At 31.5% G+C, this 21842-nt stretch overlaps 2 protein-coding genes across 2 annotated transcripts in view; both read left to right on the top strand.

The window, feature by feature from the left end:
* The window catches only part of LOC108749983 (adenylate cyclase type 6), a 127561-nt gene extending 111242 nt beyond the window's left edge, over positions 1-16319 (top strand). Inside the window, exons 10-23 of the mRNA XM_018489120.1 lie at positions 1120-1266; positions 2420-2578; positions 2836-3084; positions 5732-5891; positions 6628-6725; positions 6989-7073; positions 8239-8355; positions 9089-9235; positions 9885-10123; positions 10649-10787; positions 12299-12518; positions 13020-13168; positions 13634-13966; positions 15914-16319. Of these exons, the coding sequence (XP_018344622.1) occupies positions 1120-1266; positions 2420-2578; positions 2836-3084; positions 5732-5891; positions 6628-6725; positions 6989-7073; positions 8239-8355; positions 9089-9235; positions 9885-10123; positions 10649-10787; positions 12299-12518; positions 13020-13168; positions 13634-13963 (2239 nt within the window). The 3' untranslated portion in view covers positions 13964-13966; positions 15914-16319. The remainder of the gene's footprint in view (positions 1-1119; positions 1267-2419; positions 2579-2835; positions 3085-5731; positions 5892-6627; positions 6726-6988; positions 7074-8238; positions 8356-9088; positions 9236-9884; positions 10124-10648; positions 10788-12298; positions 12519-13019; positions 13169-13633; positions 13967-15913) is intronic.
* Positions 7632-21842, top strand: part of LOC108749981 (proton-coupled folate transporter) — a 23676-nt gene continuing 9465 nt past the window's right edge. The window contains exons 1-2 of the mRNA XM_018489113.1: positions 7632-7643; positions 15751-15753. The gene's annotated coding sequence lies outside the window, so the exon portion shown is untranslated. The remainder of the gene's footprint in view (positions 7644-15750; positions 15754-21842) is intronic.

Below are 21842 nucleotides of genomic sequence, written 5' to 3'. Positions count from 1 at the left end.
ATATATATCCTGGAATTAGGCAAATCAAATTAGCAAACTATCATATATGCAAGATATATTTATCAAATACATGTGTTGTGTGTAGTGCTTAAGTGAATTGATATCATGTAACACGGCAATATTTCAATAATAAAATAGACTACTATATTACCTCTCAAAGACTTAATGATAATGCGTTAATAATTGAGTGATTTAATTACTATTTGAGTCGTATGTACGCAACTCCATCGGGACTGTTATTTCCTACGTATCACTAAACTAGATTAACATAATACACGTTACACGTTATGGGGATTTGGGCACGCGTGAAATATTAATATCGCCCTTCTGGCGCTCTGAATTAATTTCGTATAATATGTACCGCGCGGAACGCGATGTTACTGAATATCTAATCTGAATAAACCGATTATCTCGGGTTATTAGTGTCCTTACTTTTGTTGACGCGTCATCTGTCTGTCATTTCAAATTAATTTAACACGGTACCGCATTTACCGCTCATAATTCTATTCAGTGTCAATGTCAAAAAAGGATAGTAATAACATTAGATATTTAGTTAGAAATTCAATTAAAACTTTAGTAAAGAAAATCAACAACAAAATACATATAAGAAAGATGGAAAAGCATATGTAGCATGTCTATATTCTAGTAAGTATGATAGATTAACATGCGGTGTTTACGTAATTCTCATTAATTTTGGCGTTAATATTATTACCAAGATGATGTAGATTTAACATCGTGTAGATTTGAAAATCCACACAATGATAATATAAACATCAGTGGTCTTAAATTCACACCTGTTAATATTAACATCAACACGGTGAGAATTATATATAAACTGCATGATGTTAAATCTGCACCAATATAGAGTATAAATATAGAAAAATATTACAAAAGTTGCATGGAGTATGGAGTTATATGAAGGAAAATAGCGAGTATTTCTATACTTAAATTGTGTGTTACGAAACTGAATTCCGCGAAAGTAACTTTGATTACGAAAGCCAAAGATCTGCGTAATATTTCCACGAAAAAAATATTCCTTTCTGAGGCAAAATTCCATTCTCAATATTTAAGTTTCTTCGATATCATAAATCATTACATTGAATTTTCATAAATATGCAGGTTTGACAGGCTAGCTGCTGAGCACCACTGCCTCAGAATAAAGCTCCTCGGAGACTGTTATTATTGCGTTTCTGGACTTCCGGAACCACGGCCAGATCACGCTCACTGTTGCGTAGAAATGGGATTGGATATGATCGATGCAATAACGTAAGTCCGTACATTCCTTCATTTCTCACGTAAGAGCTTTGTCAAGCTTTTATTACATATTTTGTTGTCAAAGAGCAATATTGTTGTCTTATACACATGTCGCTTTTTAAAACCAATATATATGATAATAAATAGCTAAAGCATAATCAAGATCTATGTCACGATTCAAAATGTATTCACATTAAAAATTATAAAATAGCAAAATAAATCTATCACATGTTCCATGCAACATCAAAGATCCACGTAATACTTCTTATCCTCGTTTGATAACGTACAAAGAAAACATAAAATAAAAATAACTGAAAATAGAATCTCAAAAGCTGCCGTGGGGAAGAAAGATAGATAAATATAAAAAGAAAAAGAGAGAGGGAAATAAAAAAGAATAGAAAAGACACGAACTAGCAGATCAAAGTAACATCCGAGCAATAAAGATGCTTCCGTTTAGATCCACGAAACGACCACAGAACTTCCGACGGAGTTGTATCCGTGCGCTACATATCCTGTATTTTGGTCAGTTTCATATTTTCATAAAATGCGTTTCGTCAAAGAGGAGATTTCCTCAGAGACCGCGATATGTATGCTCACGACTGAGATCGATTCGCATCGTTATGAAAGACTGGTATCCACAGGTCACTGCAAGTGGATGGTTTCCTCACGAGTGTTTAAATTTCAATTCAATAATCTCGTCTTGAACTTCATCATATGTTTCTCCTAGTCGAACTTGCCGGGAAACTGTTCCATCCGCGATCGGAACAGTTTCCCGGCACGTGTGCAAAATTTAACGTTCGTTTTAAAGTATTTATACGATAAATTTTACGAATAAATGCGGAAACCAAATAATAAAAAAAATCAAAAAATATTGAAGAGCAATCATTGTAACTGGAAGAGTAATTATTGTTATTAGCTTACTTTAATCCAAAACGTCAACATTTATTATTGATAAATGTTTCCTTCTTATTTTCATTAATAACGAAAGTACTTCATAACTTTTCCAATAGTTGAAGGTTTACTTCGAATACCAAAGTAATCAAGTAGACTTAATGGCAAAAAAGTTTGCTTGTTTGTTGTCACAAACTCGAAAGATATATTATTCATCTGTTACATCGCCTAATGATAGGAGAAACAATAAATTCTCATGTCCGTATCTCCGTAGATTGGTTCGCGAGGTAATGGCCGTAAACGTGAATATGAGAGTCGGTATCCATACGGGCCGGGTTCACTGCGGGGTTCTCGGTCTGAGAAAATGGCAGTTTGATGTTTGGAGCAACGACGTGACTCTAGCCAATTATATGGAAAGCGGAGGTATACCCGGGTGAGTACAAACAATTTTGTTAATTCTTGACTGACTTGTCCTTTTTACGTTAATCTCGATTGACGATAAATTACATCGATATATACCTGTATAATTTCTAGTTGCTTTACTCCAATTTTTATAAAACTTTTCGTTCCGTTAAGTCCGCACAATCTTAAATAACAAACTATATCTCAAACAAATTATCCTTGTTAAAAAACATTTTCTTAATATTTACGACGAAGTTAATATTTAATAAAAGGTATGATATTTCGCAGACGTGTGCACATCACGAAAGAGACTTTAGATTGCTTGGGCGAGTATTATGAAGTCGAGGAAGGTCGCGGGGGTGAGAGAAACGCGTACTTAAAAGATCATAATATTAGAACCTACTTGATTGTCCCCGGAGACACATTTAAGGGCAACATAACTAATTCTGGAATACGAAAAACTTTCCCGGCAAACAGTAATGTGTCCAAAGAAATGAGGGTTATGGGTCATGGTTCGCAACACGGAAAACAAACCAAGTAAGAGTTCCTCTATTGCTGCTTAATTTCTTAAAGTTATATTTCCTTTGAAATTAAAATGTCACGATATCATAATCTTATCGCTTAAGTAATGTCCGAAAATTGTCAACATTACGAAATATTCAAATGTTAAGGTAACTCCGGTATATACGCCGCACTTACTAAAAACTTAATTAATTAATATACTACATATGTTGTCCTCAGAAACGCGCGCTGAAATGATTGTTCGGTCTTGAAAATGCTAACTTTACTAAACTACCGCAATAATATCATGAATTAAATTGACTAGCAATTTAACAAATATTTGATACTTATTCGCATCTTCGAAACGACTTTAATAATGTTGAATAACATATTAAAATCTGTAAATAATTAATTCTTATTGCGAAACATATTTATAGATTATAATTTATATAATATGTATATGAATAAATAATAATTACTTCCTACAATATATTACAAGTTTTATGACATGAGGTACATATTTCATACAAATACTTGTATAATGCGTTTATTGCATTTAATGCATTGAATTCAGTCTGCGCACTCTTTGTACGCTTTGGGCATAAATCCTGTTCGCTAAAAATGTCGTATATCCCAAACAGATGAGATATGCAAGATAACAAATTAAACAAAGAATACGAAAGCAAAGCACTTATATTTTGAACACAACATACTTTACTATTTCACTACACATATGTATCACGAAATAATCATTAAGTTTCTTACACGCCCTACAGTAATCATTTTATGTAGATTGTAATTTATGATGGCGTTACTTATTAATGACAAATCGATTCAACTCACAATAATTTCATTAATATTAACAATAAGAAGCTGAAATCGTAATACAATACTAATACAACATAAAGGCATGTAACAGAGTAATTGCGGGAAAATTACCCCCCTCCTTCTATTTTTTCTGACTTCTGCGGTATAAATCCCAGCGCGGCGTATTTGCCGGAGTTACCCCATAATTTGTGGTAATTTAAAATTGTTTTCTAATAAATTAAAAAACAATCATGACTGTTATATTTTCTTATTATTATTATAGATAAATCAGTTTATCCTACAAAATAAGCAATAAATAAAATAAAAATCAATTAAAAAGGGACAAACAGCCTACGCGGTCGTTGGTGCGCAAAATTATTTATTTACTTATCAAAAATAATACGTTTCAACCGACGTTTTCGGTCCTTCTTAATGCGAAATTAATTAATTAAATAATAAATTAAATAATATACTATAAGTTACAGAATACATAATATTTAAGTCAATTTGTCACAAATTAAAATACAAAAGTACGAAACATATATCTAGGATCATACCATTTTCTTACTGCAATAGAGTCAGTAGTTACAAAAGTGAAACGCAAGTCTAGATGTGACAGTGATCAGTTAGCAGATGACCAATATTTAACACCACTCGTTCTGATAAAATAAATTCTGATAAAATGATTGAAGCTGACAAGGGATCATCCACCTCGGTTTGTACAACAACTTAGTGAAAATCCTTGATATCAAAAAGTTGATAGCATAAGATGTAAATTAAGAAAAAAGGCAAGACTGTACAGGTTTTAGGTTCCAAGAAATTTAATGCTAATGCCGGCGCGGCGGTACTGTAACTTTCAAATGCAATAACTCGGAAAGTTCTTATGAAGAAAAGGTTTGTAACCAGTGTTCTGGAAACGCCTCAACGTCAGCTGTAAAGACAGGAAGTTCCGTTTAACATTTTTATGTTGACCTTAAAGGCATTTTCCAATTTTATCCAATTTTATTCTAAGATCCAATTAATATCATCATCTAATAACTTTTTAAAACCCTATTACTTTTGTTTCGAACATTTTTGTTAGATAAATCAATATTTTTTGAGATATTAGCCGTTTCTGTTTTTACCATGCAGAATAATATCAAATTTCTTGGAATCTATGATCTATACAGTCTTGCCTTTTTTCTTAATTTACATCTTATGCTGTCAACTTTTACTGATATCAAAGATTTTCACTAATTTATTGTGCAAACCGAGATGATTCCTATTGTAATGTTCCAATAAATTATGAGTCAGAATGAAAACCGAATCAGTGAAATTAATATTATGTCTATATCTTATGAACGTTGAAACTGTAATTACATAACTGTAATTACACAACTGACCACTGTCACATCTGGACTTGCGTCCCACTTTGTAACTACTGACTCCATTGTGGTAAATGATCCCAGATATATGTTTCGTACTTTTGTATTTTCATTTGTGACAAATTAATATAAACATTATGTATTCCGTAATTTATAGTGTATAATTTATTATTTAATTAATTAATCTTTTCGCATTGAGAAGGACTGAAAAAGTTGATTGAAACGGATATGCGGATTATTTTCGCGATGAGTAAATAAATAACTTTACACAAAAACCGCGTAGGCTCTTAATTGGTTTTTTTATTTCCTTTTAGTTGATTTATTCTCAGAGCCCTACATATTTTTAAGTTATATTATAAAATAAAAATCGTTATATTGTAATAATAAGTCGATTAAAATAATTAACTCGTTACAAATATTATATTGGAATAATTTATATCACAAATAAAAATCATTGAGTAAACTTTACGTTTTTTTCAATTGGATAATACTTGATGTATATGTTTCAATAGATTAGGTTTTGGTGAAACCATCGAGGGCGAAAAAGATCCTGAAGATGAGGTAAACGAGTACCTGATGAGAGCGATAGATGCTAGAAGTATAGATCGATTAAGAGCGGAGCATTGTACGCCGTTTATATTAACGTTTCGAAGACCGGATGTCGAAGAAAAGGTAACAAGTTACATTACAAGATAAGTAATATACTTAAAAATAAAATAAGCATAAATTATCGTAATATATTAAATTTGTTAAGAAACAATTACAGTTATAAATTTATTTCGTCCAATAACTTCTAACAGTTTCACATTATTTGACATAAAATAAATCTTAATATAAAATTGTAATTTTATTTTACACACACTTAAGTGTAAACAGGATAGCGTTTATTAAAATAATTATCTAACTTTTGTGCAATAAAAATTCTATTTAAATATTTTAAACATTGTTTTTTATATGAATGATCTTTCTCGAATTTAGAGATTTAATTAATTTAATAGTAATAATATATATATATATATATATATATACACACGCGAAATACGAGCTGTAATTGCGTACTGAACTGTCCATGTATACAATTGAGTGTGACCAAACTACGCAGTAATTCATGTTAATAGAAGATCGTTTGAATTTAATTTTGGTTAATTTGCTTAAACATGTATTTGAGTTATTCCGAATTTCACGTAATTGAACTGTATGTCATTGATTGAACAGAATTGTGTCGTCATTGATTGAACAAAATACTGCATTTTCTCATCAAGAAGAAAAACCACATCAAAATTGCCTACAAAATTGTCCAATAACTAATAATATGATTGAAAACACTACATCCATTAGCAGTAAACACCTCGTAGGAAAACGTAGAAGCATTATGCGATATTGCAATTGTTAAAATAACCTGTTGCAGTATTCGCGCGAGAGGGACAGGATGCTCTCGGCTTATTTTGTGTGCTCCGGTTTCGTCTACATGGTCGTTGTGGTCGCAATAGCCATCACCCTCGCCGGGTAAATACACGTACCAATAAATTCTACCTTCTATACAGCGGCAGTGATATCTTCCTTTTACTATACTCTTGAGACCCGATGTGTAAAATACTCGTACTTTACTGACATTGAATTGTCTTTCGTTCTAATATTTATGGATACTTTCGCGAAAATCGTTCGATAAGCTAGCGTGTAAGACGGCATAAATCTGATAACATTCGAAAAATTTCTCGCAAAAGTAGCTCGAGAAAAAGCGCGTTAAAATGTCCCCTTTGTCTTCCTAGGAGCATATATTTCTACGTTTGCACGGCGGTTAGTGTACTGGTGATAGCCGTGGTCAATGGCATTTTATTGGCGGAAAAAAACGAGGTAAGAACTCACAAGTGTAATACACTGAAAAAAATATTAAATTCTAATAGATGATCTGTTTGAATACACCGAGAAAAATGTCTGGAAAATGGACGAATCCGAAGAATCTGATTATTTAATTTAACTAACATTTTTTTATTGAGTAAATATTTATTTACTGTAAGCAAATGTTTACTTAGTATTATTCAAAGAAATATGTACTAAGATTTAGTAAATTTTTTTTCAGCATACATTCTCTTGAGATCCGAATAAGTGTATGAATTTTCGTTCTTCCCTCGAGATTGTAAAACTAGATAATAGTAATAGCAATTATTATCTTTTTTCCCCTTGTGGCTATTATATAAAGTCATACATCTATCTACACAACAGCAATTTAAATAAAAATGCGCGATACGTCACGTACAATGTCGAGTCAAAACTCTCTGGAAAAGAGCCACTTCTTTTTGACCCTGACCAGGTGGCAAACTTCCAGGTCACTGCCGAAACCAGCGATTCTGATCACAGCGCATCCATTAATCTCTCCCGATGATCCTGAGAATCGTAACCTTTAATTATCCCTTTATTTAATTAGTCTAGAGGCAAGTGGATAAAGACAAGAGCACACGGTAGAACAAAAGTCAACTAATCGTTGTATCATTTATAAAAAACAATTGTTCTTTCTACTTATAAATAAAGTTGCTCTCTAAATTTCTTGGAGTAAAATCTTGCTCTAAAAGAATTAAAATACTGCTACTATTGAAAAAGAGTGAAAAATTTGCATTCTTAAATAAGAATGATAAAGTTTCACTCTTTTAGAGTGAGATTTCACTCCAAGAAATTTAGAGAACAATTTTATTTATAAGTAGAAAGAGCAATTGTTTTTTATAAATGACACAACAATCAGCTGACAAAAAAAGAGATTTCTTTCCTTCGAAATAAATCTCTCTAAAAAAACTAAGTGAAAATCTGCCACTCTCTTATTTAAGAGTGCAAAATTTTTTACTCTTTTTCAATAGTTGCAGTATTTTAACTCTTTTGGAGTGAGATTGCACTTCAAGAAATTTAGAGAGAGTATGTCGTACCCATTCGCGCGATTATATACATTGCTATAAATTTTCCATAAATGATACAACGATCGATTAATATTTTATTTATCGCTCTTCCCCTAATTGTGCGCGTTTCACAGAGGGTGCCAAAATGGGTGAGAAGCATGGCGTTACAGATCTTTGAGAATCGCATCATCGCGCAGAGCATCGCATCCATCGTCGTGTTTCTAACGTTCATCACGGTATTATCACCGCTGGTGAGTAATCGAAACTTAATGCAGCTATTGTTTGTGTTTTATGTTAGTACACATCTATGAAACTAAACATTTCTCGTGCATCAACCACTTCTTCAAAAATATATGTAAAAAATTTACATTGGTTTATTATTTTTTAGATTACTGAAAAACATGAATATCAAAACTTAAGAAATATTCTCAAGATGACAAATGTAACATTTAAATAAATTTCATAATTCAAAAATTTTAATATTCGAAAAATCGGAGACAAAAAATCCAGGAGATATAAAATCCATTAGTCCTATAAGACATTAATCACGCGTAATATTATTATAAATAAATAATTTGTACGCAAATAAAGCTTCCAGCACATGCTTTTCTCTCTCTCTTTCTCTCTCTCTCTCTCTCTCTCTCTCTCTCTCTCTCTCTCCTCTCTCTCTCTCTCTTAGTTTTTTAATCCAATAATCGGTCTCACCGTTTACTTCGGAAAACTCATATTAAAACTATAACGCGATATAAATTAGAGTCTGCCGAGCCAAAACTTTTGGTGATAAATCAAACGCGAGCATCGATAAATCATACACGAAATAATAAAGTTGCCATGAACGTACACAATTGAATCACAAACGGACGAAAAAAATATTGGTCCACAAATGGATTGTGCATTTACTGCGAGCGATCGAATGTTTTGCATTCTCATAGTAAAATAGTAGTAAACAACGACCGAATTTTTGTCATTTTTTTCTCGCTGCAGATCACGCTGATCGGAAATGAGGCTTGCGTCAACAATAACTCGTTGCCTTTCGCTGAGGAATCGCCGGATGGGCATCCCAGCGTAATGAGAGTACCGACGAAGGATATCGATGCCCCCGGCATTTGCGATTATATTCTTTTCTGCGACGTAAGTTACATATGACATCGACGTTAAATAGACAATGATTAATCGAGTCTTCGCTCGAATTTGTCATGAAAGAAACGCGATAAAAAAAGATCAGAGATACTTTCAAAAGAAGAGACTACACTTATGATCTCACGGCTAGAAAAGCTATGCAAGTTTAACGAACTCATAATCTATAATAAAATCGACTAGTAGAATTCATGCAAAATTAATGTTAAATTTTATGCAGTTAACTCTTTTGTTAACTCTTCCGTGAACTCTTCTTGTGCACAATATTTCACCTTTTCACTACCATATTTCAAAAGATTCTCGTAAAAAAAATGTAAAAGTAAAATGAGATAAAATATATGCAAAACTGCAGTTTTTTGTTGTTCAAAAAATGGAGTTTTTGAAACATCATAACGAAATTTACACAAAAACATAAAAATTTTTGCTGTTTAGAATTTAATATAAATAACGGGGTACCCATTGACGGAAAAGTTAAAATAACTACAAATTTTTAAAATTGTTATATTGTAATCAAAGAACGTATTCGTCGGTCTCGTACAATTCCGTGACGTTAATAGAGAACTTTTAGTACGGACGTGATATAAAGAACGATTTTCACGAAACTACAGGAATTCACAGACTGACACTCCGCAACTGATTGCAGTTGTTTCCGGTTCTGGTGATGCTGGTGATGGTAACCTGCGCGGTGTATCAGATCCTAACGTCGGTCTTTAAAGTAGCCGTATTGAGCATTGTTGTGGCTTGTTATCTCGGGGTCAGCATTTACCAGGCACTAAATGAGGACGACGTAGAGCCCGCTGGAAGATGGTTGGCGGGTGTACTAGTGGTTTTCTTCATGGCCTGCCTAGTGGCACACTCCCAGCACACAGAGGCGACCTACAGGTCGAACATTCGATGCTTACACTTTAATATTTCGCTTCTCGAAACTTACGCAACGTTAGCTCATATATACATCCTAAACTTGCACGTTAGAAACCTTTGAGGCTTTCGTGGAATTTCCCATGAAAACCTTCACCTCATCACAAACAATGTCGCGGATCGACAATCTCATGAACTAATATTTTCGCAAAATAATTTTATAATCGAAATATGAGCCGCGTATATAGAGATGCAAGTAATATTCAGGATATTTCAAGAATATATTGACATTTTGAAATCTAATTAAAGCAAATATGTTTTACTAAAAAAGATACATATATATTGTTACGTGCAGATTTATAAAAACACTACCAATTACAATGATATGTATTAAAAATACGTGACATAATACGTATCAGAAATTCTAGAACATACATGCCAATACATTTCATAAAATACTTTTTGAAAAACGTGATATAATTTGTTAAAATATTTTTCATGGTAGAAATAGATGAAGACTATTGACAAACAAATTGTGTATCAATACAGATTGGATTTCCTGTGGAAGTTACAAGCGACCGAGGAGAAGGAGGAAATGGAACACTTGAAGGCCTACAATCAGAAATTGCTCGCAAATATACTTCCAGAACACGTGGCCGCTCATTTTCTGTCTACTGTCAATTCAGACGTAAGTTCTATCTGACAAACAAGTTCGAAGAAATCTTCCACAATAATTTCATAATTTTTTAAATGCACTAAGTAAAAAATAGAATAAGTATCATTTATTATAATGGCTGTAAATAATTGTATATACATTATATATTATATAATTATGTATAATATACTATATATATTATTATTTATTATTATGTCAATTTACCATTATATCATTTCTATGTCAATAAAACAATTTGAATATTTCATCGAGAACATATACATATTTGGCACAATAACTGGTCGATTTTTTGTACTCTGTATACTTTGAGAAGTGAGAAGTTATACTTGAGACAAAATAGATATAGAGACTGGGACACTCATAATAGGTACATTTTGACATTTCCTATAATGAGGTTAAATGATTATAGATTAAACAGCAATTTATATTTGTAAGATGAGTGTATACATTATTAAATTCATAGTGTCAAATTATATCCAATTTGAGTTACTTTTAACCATTTATACGTCATCATTGCTTCTATTCAGTACATCGTTAATTTAAAACAATGGAATTAAATAATTTAATTTAAGAAATTAAATTAAATTTGATTCAAATTTAATATCATTATTATTTACTAACAAATGAATTCGTTAATATGGACGTTGTTTACTAACTGAAGGAATAGATTAACATTTTGCGGATTTACATTTTGACACATAGAGAAGTTAAAAATAATAAAATATTATTTAACTCAAGGGATTGGTTTATTCCTTTAATGTCTAACAGTGTATAAAATAAAATTTTACCGTATATTTTAAAGTTCATCTTAATAGAATTAATTGAGTTTCAGCTTTCTTAGAAGCTTCGTGACAGCGACATTTTCATAAGAGCAGTGTTTATTTATTTTTTTGCTTTTCCATTCCTTCTTTTCCTAATTAAATCGCAAATTAATCATTAATCCTAGACGATTTTTATAATGATATCCTCAGCTGTCGTATGTGAAGATCACTTAGGTATAATGTCAAATATTTATAATTTAATTAAAAATTACTTTTTCAAAATTTTAAAAGTAATCCTTAATCACACAATTGTATATACACAAACTACGAACCTGTGACAACTGACATGTTAAATGTTAACTCATCTAATTTCTAGGTTCCAGATTGATATTCAATAGTATTTATCGATTCACCTAATTGTGTCCTATCTATTTAATCAATTTGTCCTGTTCTATCCAACCGCAATTCCACATTTAATGCACGAAATTAGATATCAAATAATAATAATGTTTATTGCGAATATATATGTATAGACTTCAATACCACTCTCGAAGTTCCAAACAATTAAAATAAACTATTAAAAAAATATATCAAAAGTTTATAAGTAATTAAAATGGTCAGAACAATTATAGTGTTTTAAAATTAGTATAACTATTTATAAGTGACAAAACTAAACAAGATTCTTGTAAAATATTAAGAAATATATTCTATAAAAAAAAAGATTAAATAGGCATGTCCAGAACGATGTCAATTGTTTCGCAGGAATTGTACCACGAACAATGCGACTTTGTGTGCATTATGTTCGCATCGATACCAAATTTTTCGGAGTTCTACGTAGAACTCGAAGCGAATAACGAGGGCGTGGAATGCCTCAGGCTTCTCAACGAAATCATTGCTGACTTCGACGAGTTACTTGCTGAGGAACAGTTCAAGTACATCGAGAAAATCAAGAGTACAGGCGCTACGTATATGGCCGCTTCAGGTATGTCTCTTATAAAATCTTAGTGGTTCATTATTCAACAATTCTTTGATTTATTCCAAAAAATCGCTATCAACTTTTATATCGCTCCAGAAAAGAGCAGTACTGCGTTTACAATTAATCGTTGAGTCGATGAAAATTAATTGGATTAAATTTAATTATATTTAACCGGCTTGCAGACTCATACAATAAATTCGCAAAAGCATGATAAAATATTTTATCTTCATTGCACATTTCAATAATTAACTTTTAATTAATTTATTTGTTATCACCACCAAATATATTTTCAAATTAAATTTGCGTCCAAAATTCCCTGTTTTAATTCTCCTAACAAAGTTTTTCTAGTTCCACGAGGACAGATCTAATTTCCCACAACTACTTGATTTTTCGCGCAATTTCCTAACAATTTCCTAACAACTCAGACTCGTTACTCGAATTAGGACACTGCGATCAGAACAACGCCGTCGCGCAAAGTTCACTCTAGTCTTTTTTTTGTTGCTTTAGGCCTAACGAAAAGCACATGCGATATGCGGGATTACAAGCACGTAGTCGCAATGGCGGATTACGCCCTGAGAATCCGCGAGCAGCTGGCCTATGTCAATGAACACAGCTTTAATAACTTTCGCATGCGTGTGGGCATCAACATCGGACCGGTAATATTAAATAACATATGGGACGAGCAATTCCGCTACATCATTGCATTCTTTGTAAATAATCCGTAAATTGCATTCAGCGACGGAATGAGAGAGAATCTGAAAATATATTGAAAACTTGTGTAATATAATAACTCGAAAAAATTATATCTCATATCAATTTTAAATTAATTTAAAAAATAAAGAATATATTAAATTTGATATTTTACTTCCTCTTTTTAAATTTTAATATATCTTGAAGAAAATTGCCTAATATTAATTATAATTCTTTTAATTCTAAAGATGATTCGACTTTAAATTTCTATTCAAATTCATAACTCTTCCGCGAGATTTTCTCGTAACGCATCAAATTTTGATTATTTCGTTCACATAGCACTCGAACTCAGCTGTGAGAAAGAAAATCGCGGTAAAGTTGTCAAGTATTCTCAAGGCAGAGAAACTCAATATGCAACGCGAATTGCGCAGGTGGTTGCCGGTGTGATTGGTGCCAGAAAACCGCAATACGATATCTGGGGCAACGCCGTGAATGTGGCCTCCAGGATGGATTCTACGGGCGTGTTAGACGGGATTCAAGTCACCCAGGAGGTCCGCGATATTCTGATCACTAAAGGATATCCGCTCACGTGCCGCGGAACGATTCAAGTCAAAGGGAAGGGCAGTATGATAACTTACTTCCTGGACGGGCCGAGGGACAACACGAAATCTAATCAGATGGACATCACCAAGACGAATTCCAATAACAACACTGACGCCATGGAGAAGACAGTCATCAATAATAGCAGCGGGGCTGTCTGATTGGTATAGATTATTGTTCATTAATTAAACATTTAACATATTAGTGTTTTTCTAAAAATCTACTTCTCTTTTAAAAGTAAAATTTATCATACAAGTAGATACGAGATAAAACTCTTATATAAATATTATTATTCTAATTTTCTTCTGAGTTTTTAAATATCTTAATTAAATATTCATTCGACTAAATTATTCAGAAATATAAATAATAAGAGTACGAAAAGCATCGCTAAAATTCGAAAGAAAAAAGCTGTTGTCTCATAGTTAGACTTCGGAAATATGCATTCTCGTATTGTGATCAATTTGCTGAATACGTACAATGCATGTTTGATGCAATTTACGTTATGGCATCACAATCGGCCGCATAATCTCGTGATAAATTTGGATTCGTGAAGGGAGAAGGTAAGCAAAGGGGGTTATTATCTTAGGCGAAGTAACAACCTGTAGTAATACATCGCGAAATATCTATCCGAAATAGTCCGCAAATTACTGCCAGAACATGCAAATATTTTACTTCACCGTGAGCTTCGCAATTTTAACCACTTTCAATTTTTTCAAATATACGTTAATCAGTAGTTTTAAAATGTCCTCATACCTATTTATTTTTTGTATTATCCATGTGATGTACAGTATTAAGTAAAAACAGTATTACGTAAAATTTCATGTTATTGAAAAGTTGTAAAAGTATTGCAATTTTAAACATTTAATTTAAATTAATATTGTTTTATAGCAAAGCCTTTTAATTTATTGAACAAAACATTAATTTATTAGCTTTTTCTGAAGTTTCATCAGTTTCAGTTGATTAAAATACATGGAATGGATTTGTTTATTAACTTGCAATATTATCTATTTTTTTATGTCAATATTTCTTTCGATAAATATTAGAAAAATTCTTACGAAGAAGTAATTTACTATTATCTACTTTTTTCTAGATTTATATATTTCTATTTATTATTTTATACATACGTACAATCATTAAAATTTTATCACCGTGACCGTGATCTTGTTAACATAGAGCCACAACTACATCCAACTACGACAATTTGCCATGGAATTGAAATGCTCCTATAGATAGGGGATTGTTATATAACACTTTCAACTATATCGTCGCATGAGATACGCGCTTACTGGTGAAGACACATGCACAATGGACATTTATTGCACGAGAGCAGGCCTCGTTATCGAGAAAAATTTCCACTTTGTGCGAAATGTTTCATGTGCAAGCAAAAATTTTGTCTGCACAATAACGCATGTAGAGGTAAATTAGTTAAATTAATAAAACAATTGATATTGTATAAACGACTTAATGCCTGTTTGTAACAATACAGTTAAATTTTAATCTTGGTTTAATTAACTCTTTAGCTTTTTCTAGTTCTAAGAATTAAAAAAGGATGAAGAATAGATTAAACTGTGAGTTAAACAAACATTGTATTTTAATAAATCAATACACTATAGCTAATCAAAGCTATAAAATTTTTTAAATATCAATACAAACAACAAAGCATTACTTATTTATCACTAAAATACTTTACTGCAAAAAATGTATGTAATGCTACCATAATATTTCTGCACTTTTACAGTTTGCAAAATAATAAATTTGAAAATTTAAACTATATCACTGAGTCACGATGGTTGCACAAATTATAACTGAATTAATTCTTCAAATAATTCGCAATTTGACCTTCTCTCATAAACGTGATCAAAGATTCAATTAACGAACAGTGTACCATAGAAAATTGAAACTTTCTACAAACTCAACATCAATTTCGGGTTGCATACAAATATTTGAGAAAGTTAAAAAATTTCCGCAGAAAATAGGGAACCTTGTATGTGAGAAACTTCTTGCAAACACATTTGCATATGAAATTAAATTATCCTATTTCGTATAAATCTTCCGAAATAATTGCTAGATTATTTTACTCGCTCTCGTTAATGAATCGATAATATTGACAGGTGGGAATGCTCGAGCAAGAATTCTTGATGGACGACACGTCATATCGGCGATAGAAAGTATTATTATTTCTCGCGCTATTTAAGATTCTTCTATGTACTCAAGTCCAAAACGGCAATATAATATCCAGGACACGTGTGCGCATATTAGTCGTCGAGTGCCGTCCATAAATGACTGCTGAACGGGATAGTTGCGTCATTAGTTTTAAGTCTCAAGACAAACGAAGAATAATCGTCATTCACAAGGAATAATCTCGGCATTTCGTTGCGATTTTATGTCAATTACGTTTCCCACTTGATCATCGACTTTTAAATTAATGAAATCAAAAGAAATAAACGCTCTTACAAACAAATTATCGAATATAGTTCCAAAGAACAAATAAAATTAAGATACTTTCTGCAAACTTAATTCACGGCAAAATATATGATTAGAAAATGCTAGGCGTGATATTTATTTCAAACATTTCAAAAAATATAAGGAACATTCATTAGCAACGTTGATTAACATAACAAAAAAAAATGTAATAGCATTTTTGAAAGCGCAATTACCTTTTATAATTTATAAAAACGTATATAAGACGTTCTTATTAAATATACTCGTATTTAAGTCGTCTTATGCAAATCTGCTATAATTATAAAAGTTTAGCAACTGCAATCATCAGCCATTCGAGTTAAATATGCACCGAAATGTCGGATATTAACGAAATATAAAGAGCGAAAATTCATCCTCTTGTACACTCGTACTTAAATTGTTCTTCAGCAATGCCTACAATGTATGTGATTGTGTGTTAGAAATTTTTAGTTCTGTCGAATGTTAATCTAAAGTTAATTAACGGTTCTGCCATGATTACGTTTATGATAATCAATGAACAGATGTCGGCCAAAAACGTGTCAGCGGTAAGAAATTTCTTTCGAGGATGAGCATTTCGAGGATGTATGCTTATTAAGTGAAGTACATTATGTAGTAACAAGTGTCAATTTTTATATGTAAGCTTAAATGTATGCGCACAATTATTTCATAAATCAAGGTAGCTGAAGTTCCTCATTCAATCGTATTTCCAAATTGTTTCACGTTGTGTCAATTTTCTCGTATCCAATTTTTTTGTAGAATTTAAACAACAAAATTGGAAAAAAGTTTTTACATTACAGTTATACAGTATTTAAAATCATTTTGTTTACATGAAATAAAAACCTGTAACTTAATGATGTGTTTTAACAGGACAAATATTTATTCTCACTGACAATAAAAACGCCAACATCCTCGAAGAAATAGATACACTTAGTATCAAAAATATGCAATATTAGTTTAAAAAAATTCGGGCCAATAATGTATCAAGTCACCTACAACAATGAAAAATCTCATGACAAATAATATATAACATTTCATAAAATATCTACCATTCGTAAAAAAAAAAAAAAAAACATTTCGTTTGGTTCAATATATTATTGATCCAAAACTTTTATTTACAACATGTGATTTATATAGATATCAGCTTTATTACTTTTAATCATTTCCGAATTAATTGCAATGCTAATTTTTCTCGTGATGTGTCCAACGAAATGGACGTTTCTACATTATTCTAGTCAATACGAACAGAGAAGACTCCCATGTATGTAATCAGAGAAGCAAATCGAAGAAGATTAAGCCTGATACAACGAAACCGTGGACGAACGAACCTCGTATGTGTGGACAGTTTGTTTTAACAAGAAGGGGACCACGGCGAGTTAATAAATGTAATCTAGACTCAACGATTGAATTGTAGCCGCCTTTAAGAACGTGAGAAAAATCGTTGTTTTATTTTATACTCTCGTCTGATCTTTGTAATTATAAGGCTCGATATTCTACAATCTCTTGATACTATTATATAATAATTTATAATAATGTCTATTATAATAATTTATGAAATCATGCATATTTTAAACCGCATATACTATAAAGATCTTTTTCTCTTGATATGAGCTTAATGGTGCCCATCCGCAGAGCTACAATTCTACTTTGATTTCAGAATTTTGAAAGACCTCTAGCGTGAAAGTAAATTCATATAATTACAAAAGTAAACTCTGGGCGGATGTAGGAGAGAACTGTAAACGTCGGACGAACGATTTTCTACCCTAGCCAACTTTCCGACAGAAAGTTAATGAAATTGCATCATGTTACCGTGGCGTCGACTAACCGACGAGTAATATTTTTTTTCTCATCGATCCTAGCAACTCTAGCAACCTTTAAAAGAACTTTCAAATAAGATATTCTGTTTAATTCAATTACTGCTTTGTAAAAAGAATTGCACTTAAAAAATCGTCGTTTAATTATTTTACTGGTAAATTTAATTTGTTAAAACCAGCCTAGTTTTACAAAAATATCGCGGTGCAATATAAGATAAGAAATTTGGTATTCAAAATACAGAAATATAAGCCTCAATGTAATGCAATTGATCAAAAAGGAAAACTGCAGGATCTGCAGGAAGCTATTTTCTTTCTTCCCCCAAAAAGAGCAAAGAGAAACCAATGCGGATTCGAATAACAAACGCGACAAAGCAGCTCATGCAACTGCAAACACCAAGAGAGATGAAAATAAGATAAATACTTTATGAAATCTCAACAGAATGAGTGGAATTTTACTGAATCAACATTTCAATGCTTTAGATATTCAGAAAATGATTTCGGAGTTTATTCGCAATGGGAATGCAATAATATGAATTCTTTCTTATTGTATCTTGTTTTTTATTGTGTTTATCTCATGCTGTCGAAAACCAGATTACCTGAAGTGATAGCGAAATTATCAAATTATCACGCTGCTATCTTCGACTTTAGAGTACACGTTTGTGTAGAAACGATCGATCGTCCGAGTGTTACGATGTTCAATGAAAACGTCGACGTTCTGCAGTATCTTGTTCAATGTCTTATAGATTAGCTATATTCGTAGACATGTAAATATGTATGTATGTATGTATATGGGGCGCTTGTGTGCATATGTACAAACTTGGCCAAAGTGTATACATAGATGTTAATTACGTCGATGTGCAGCTACTGGCGGGGCACGAGCTCTCGATTTACTCGATCAGAATATACATATCGACTTTCTTTGCGCCTAGGCAAACCTTCCCGAACGGTAAAAAAGAAGCGGTATATTTGTTATAGAGAAAATAATAGAGCACGATAAAAGATATTTTGACAAGTCCAATCAATTAGCTTGATCGAGTGATTAAATGTCGTCTTTAACGAGCACATCATTTAACTAATTCATTGAATATGTCATGTGTGAAAAATAATGTATCGAATCATGTTGAATTGGATTAAACGCTAGTTTTCGCAGTCCAATTATTATGTGTGCTGCGGTGAACATAACGCTCGACTGGAATGACCGTCGATTAATACGATAATTCTATAAACAGATATAAGGTATAAGTTGAATCTATGCTTTCGCGAGAATTTCAATAGCGCTGGCAGGTCCAGTTAATATTAAATGTTGATCGACAAAGCTAGTCAATTGTTGAAGCAAAGAGATCTCGAGCGAATCGTATTAATTAATGAGCACCGGGTCATTTATGCTCAAACTCGACAATTTTCCTTTTCCATCAATAACACATTTTCCTCTTATTCAAAAATTTATTTGATAAATGCTTGAATAATTATTTTGAAGAAGTAAAATAAAATGTATAATAAAGAATCATTCCATTAATACGGAATTTCTTTAAACAAACAGATATTTATGCTTTGATCGAAACAAAATTGAAATAATACAAAATATTAAAATATTAACATTCTTAAATATTTATCGTAAATTATATTTGATCGTTATGTGTATTGATTAATAAATATATCTTTATATTAAATCATTCTAAAATAAATTTCACGCGCAAAACTATCGATATAAAACTGGAGCACAATTATTCACGTTAACTTTTACTCGAAATTACTGTGCATTGCACCGTATCGGAGTAATCGTGTAAGTTCTTACATCATAAGTCTGACAACTATATGTTTTACAGCCTAGAAGTCCATTAGCGTCACAAAAGTTAATCGTTCAAATAATGGCGGTAGCCATTAGCTGTCAACAAGATTTATGATATAGTACAAGTGTACATCTTCATTTTTTGCAGATTCGGAAAACCGAGTCCTTAAAAATTCCTTAAAACTTATCTAGGTTCAATGACAGAGAAGTAACTTATTTTTCAAATTGTTTTTTAATAACTCGAATGTTAAACAAGCGAAGGCTAGATTAGTTAAGATATAGCATCCGTCAAATGGAAAAATATCTCGTTGATAATGTGTTAAGAGATGTTGTAAACGGTATTAAAAAGTATTTCACAAGAATCGGCATATATTGATTGATATTGGAATAAGAGTCGATTGCTTTTTTTCGACAGAAAATGTTTCCCTTTCAGATTTCCCTACAATTTGCCTACGATGGGAAAGCATGGGAACTTCTACGATGTCGATGAAATGTCGATAAAATGTTGCGTTGATCATAAAGTCAATATGTAACGATACGAATTGATGGTTACTAGCTGAAATACCTGAAATCGAAAGTACGTGAGATAGAACGAAAAATGTATTATTTATTATCACTTCGAAAAAAATGTTTATGTAACTTTGATGGCCTAAAGTTTATTGTGACAAAACACATCAATATATTATAGACATAATTGCGCGCCGTAATTAACACTGACGATACAAAATAAATTTTTAACAAAATTAAAGTGTCTATTATCTTTCCTTCTTTCATTGTGACTTTCTACGATAAAATTATTTCTTGGAAATAATAAAGCATTTGGAAAATATAATTCATGATTGACCTTACATCTCAGATATATTATCTTTATGTATTTATAAATACAAATAGTTGATTAATTTGTAATCAAAATTTATATAATTTTATGGTTTATATTTATCTAATATATTTTTGTATCATATATTTTTATCTTTGATTTAAGAAAATTTCCTTTAATAAAATAAAAAATCCAATCAAATAAGTTTTGTTTTGTTCTCGTAAAAATTGGATTGAGAGAGCACGTTTCTAAGTATTGATGATGTCTTCGAAATATATCTCAAACTAGTTTAGTACTTCCAGTTAACCTACTCAGCAAGAAAAAAGAGGTTTTCTGACCTGACCTGTATTCTCACAGTTTCACTGTATTCTTCTTAAGAATGGCAATTTAATATAGGAATTGTCGAATAGCCCAGCGATATATAACTTTCCTAATGTTGATAAACGTAGACTTTCAATTCTTTAATAAAACAAGTTAATATTACTTTATTAAAATAATTTATTAAAATATATTGAGATTTTATTAAAGAAAAAAATTTGTTAATGTTTACTGTAAAATCACTAGCTACTTAATAAAATTTTTAAATAAATAAAATACACGTCTAAAAGTTTTAAAACATGATTTATAGTCATTCTTTATATTAAGCTTTTTAAAAACCTAATTAACTTATTAAAATATTTATCAGAAGAATTAGAAAAAAATACATCAAATTTCACAAAATTTTATAAAATAAAAAATCTATAAGGTACGCTCAATAATAGCGACGTTATATCAACGATATGTTCGACTCTTTCAAATCTCCCACAGGAACTGAGGTCACTAAAGCGATCAATACCTCACGTTACCAACCGCACACACATTCTACCACAAACTAACGTTTCAAGAAAGAAATATCTATTCCAAGTTGAAATAATAAATAAAATCGTTGAATAAGGTCACCAAAGATAAAAATCATTTTTGAAACTATGTACGATCGATCGCCAGAAATTTTTTTTTAATCAATTTCCTCACATTTTCTATTCCACAAGATGTCGCCAAACACGTTTTTGTCGAGAAGGTAACCTGACAAAGGTTTTCTGCAGTCGGCGATAGACTATCGCGGTAAATACTTGAAACAAGTACCATTATATGCTCGCTCGCTCACGAATGTATTTTTGGACATA

Source organism: Trachymyrmex septentrionalis, unplaced genomic scaffold (genome assembly GCF_001594115.1).
Source record: "Trachymyrmex septentrionalis isolate Tsep2-gDNA-1 unplaced genomic scaffold, Tsep1.0 scaffold32, whole genome shotgun sequence".
NCBI lineage: Eukaryota > Metazoa > Arthropoda > Insecta > Hymenoptera > Formicidae > Trachymyrmex > Trachymyrmex septentrionalis.
The sequence above is the reverse complement of the archived record's forward strand: the minus strand, read 5'-3'. Positions and strand labels throughout refer to the sequence as shown.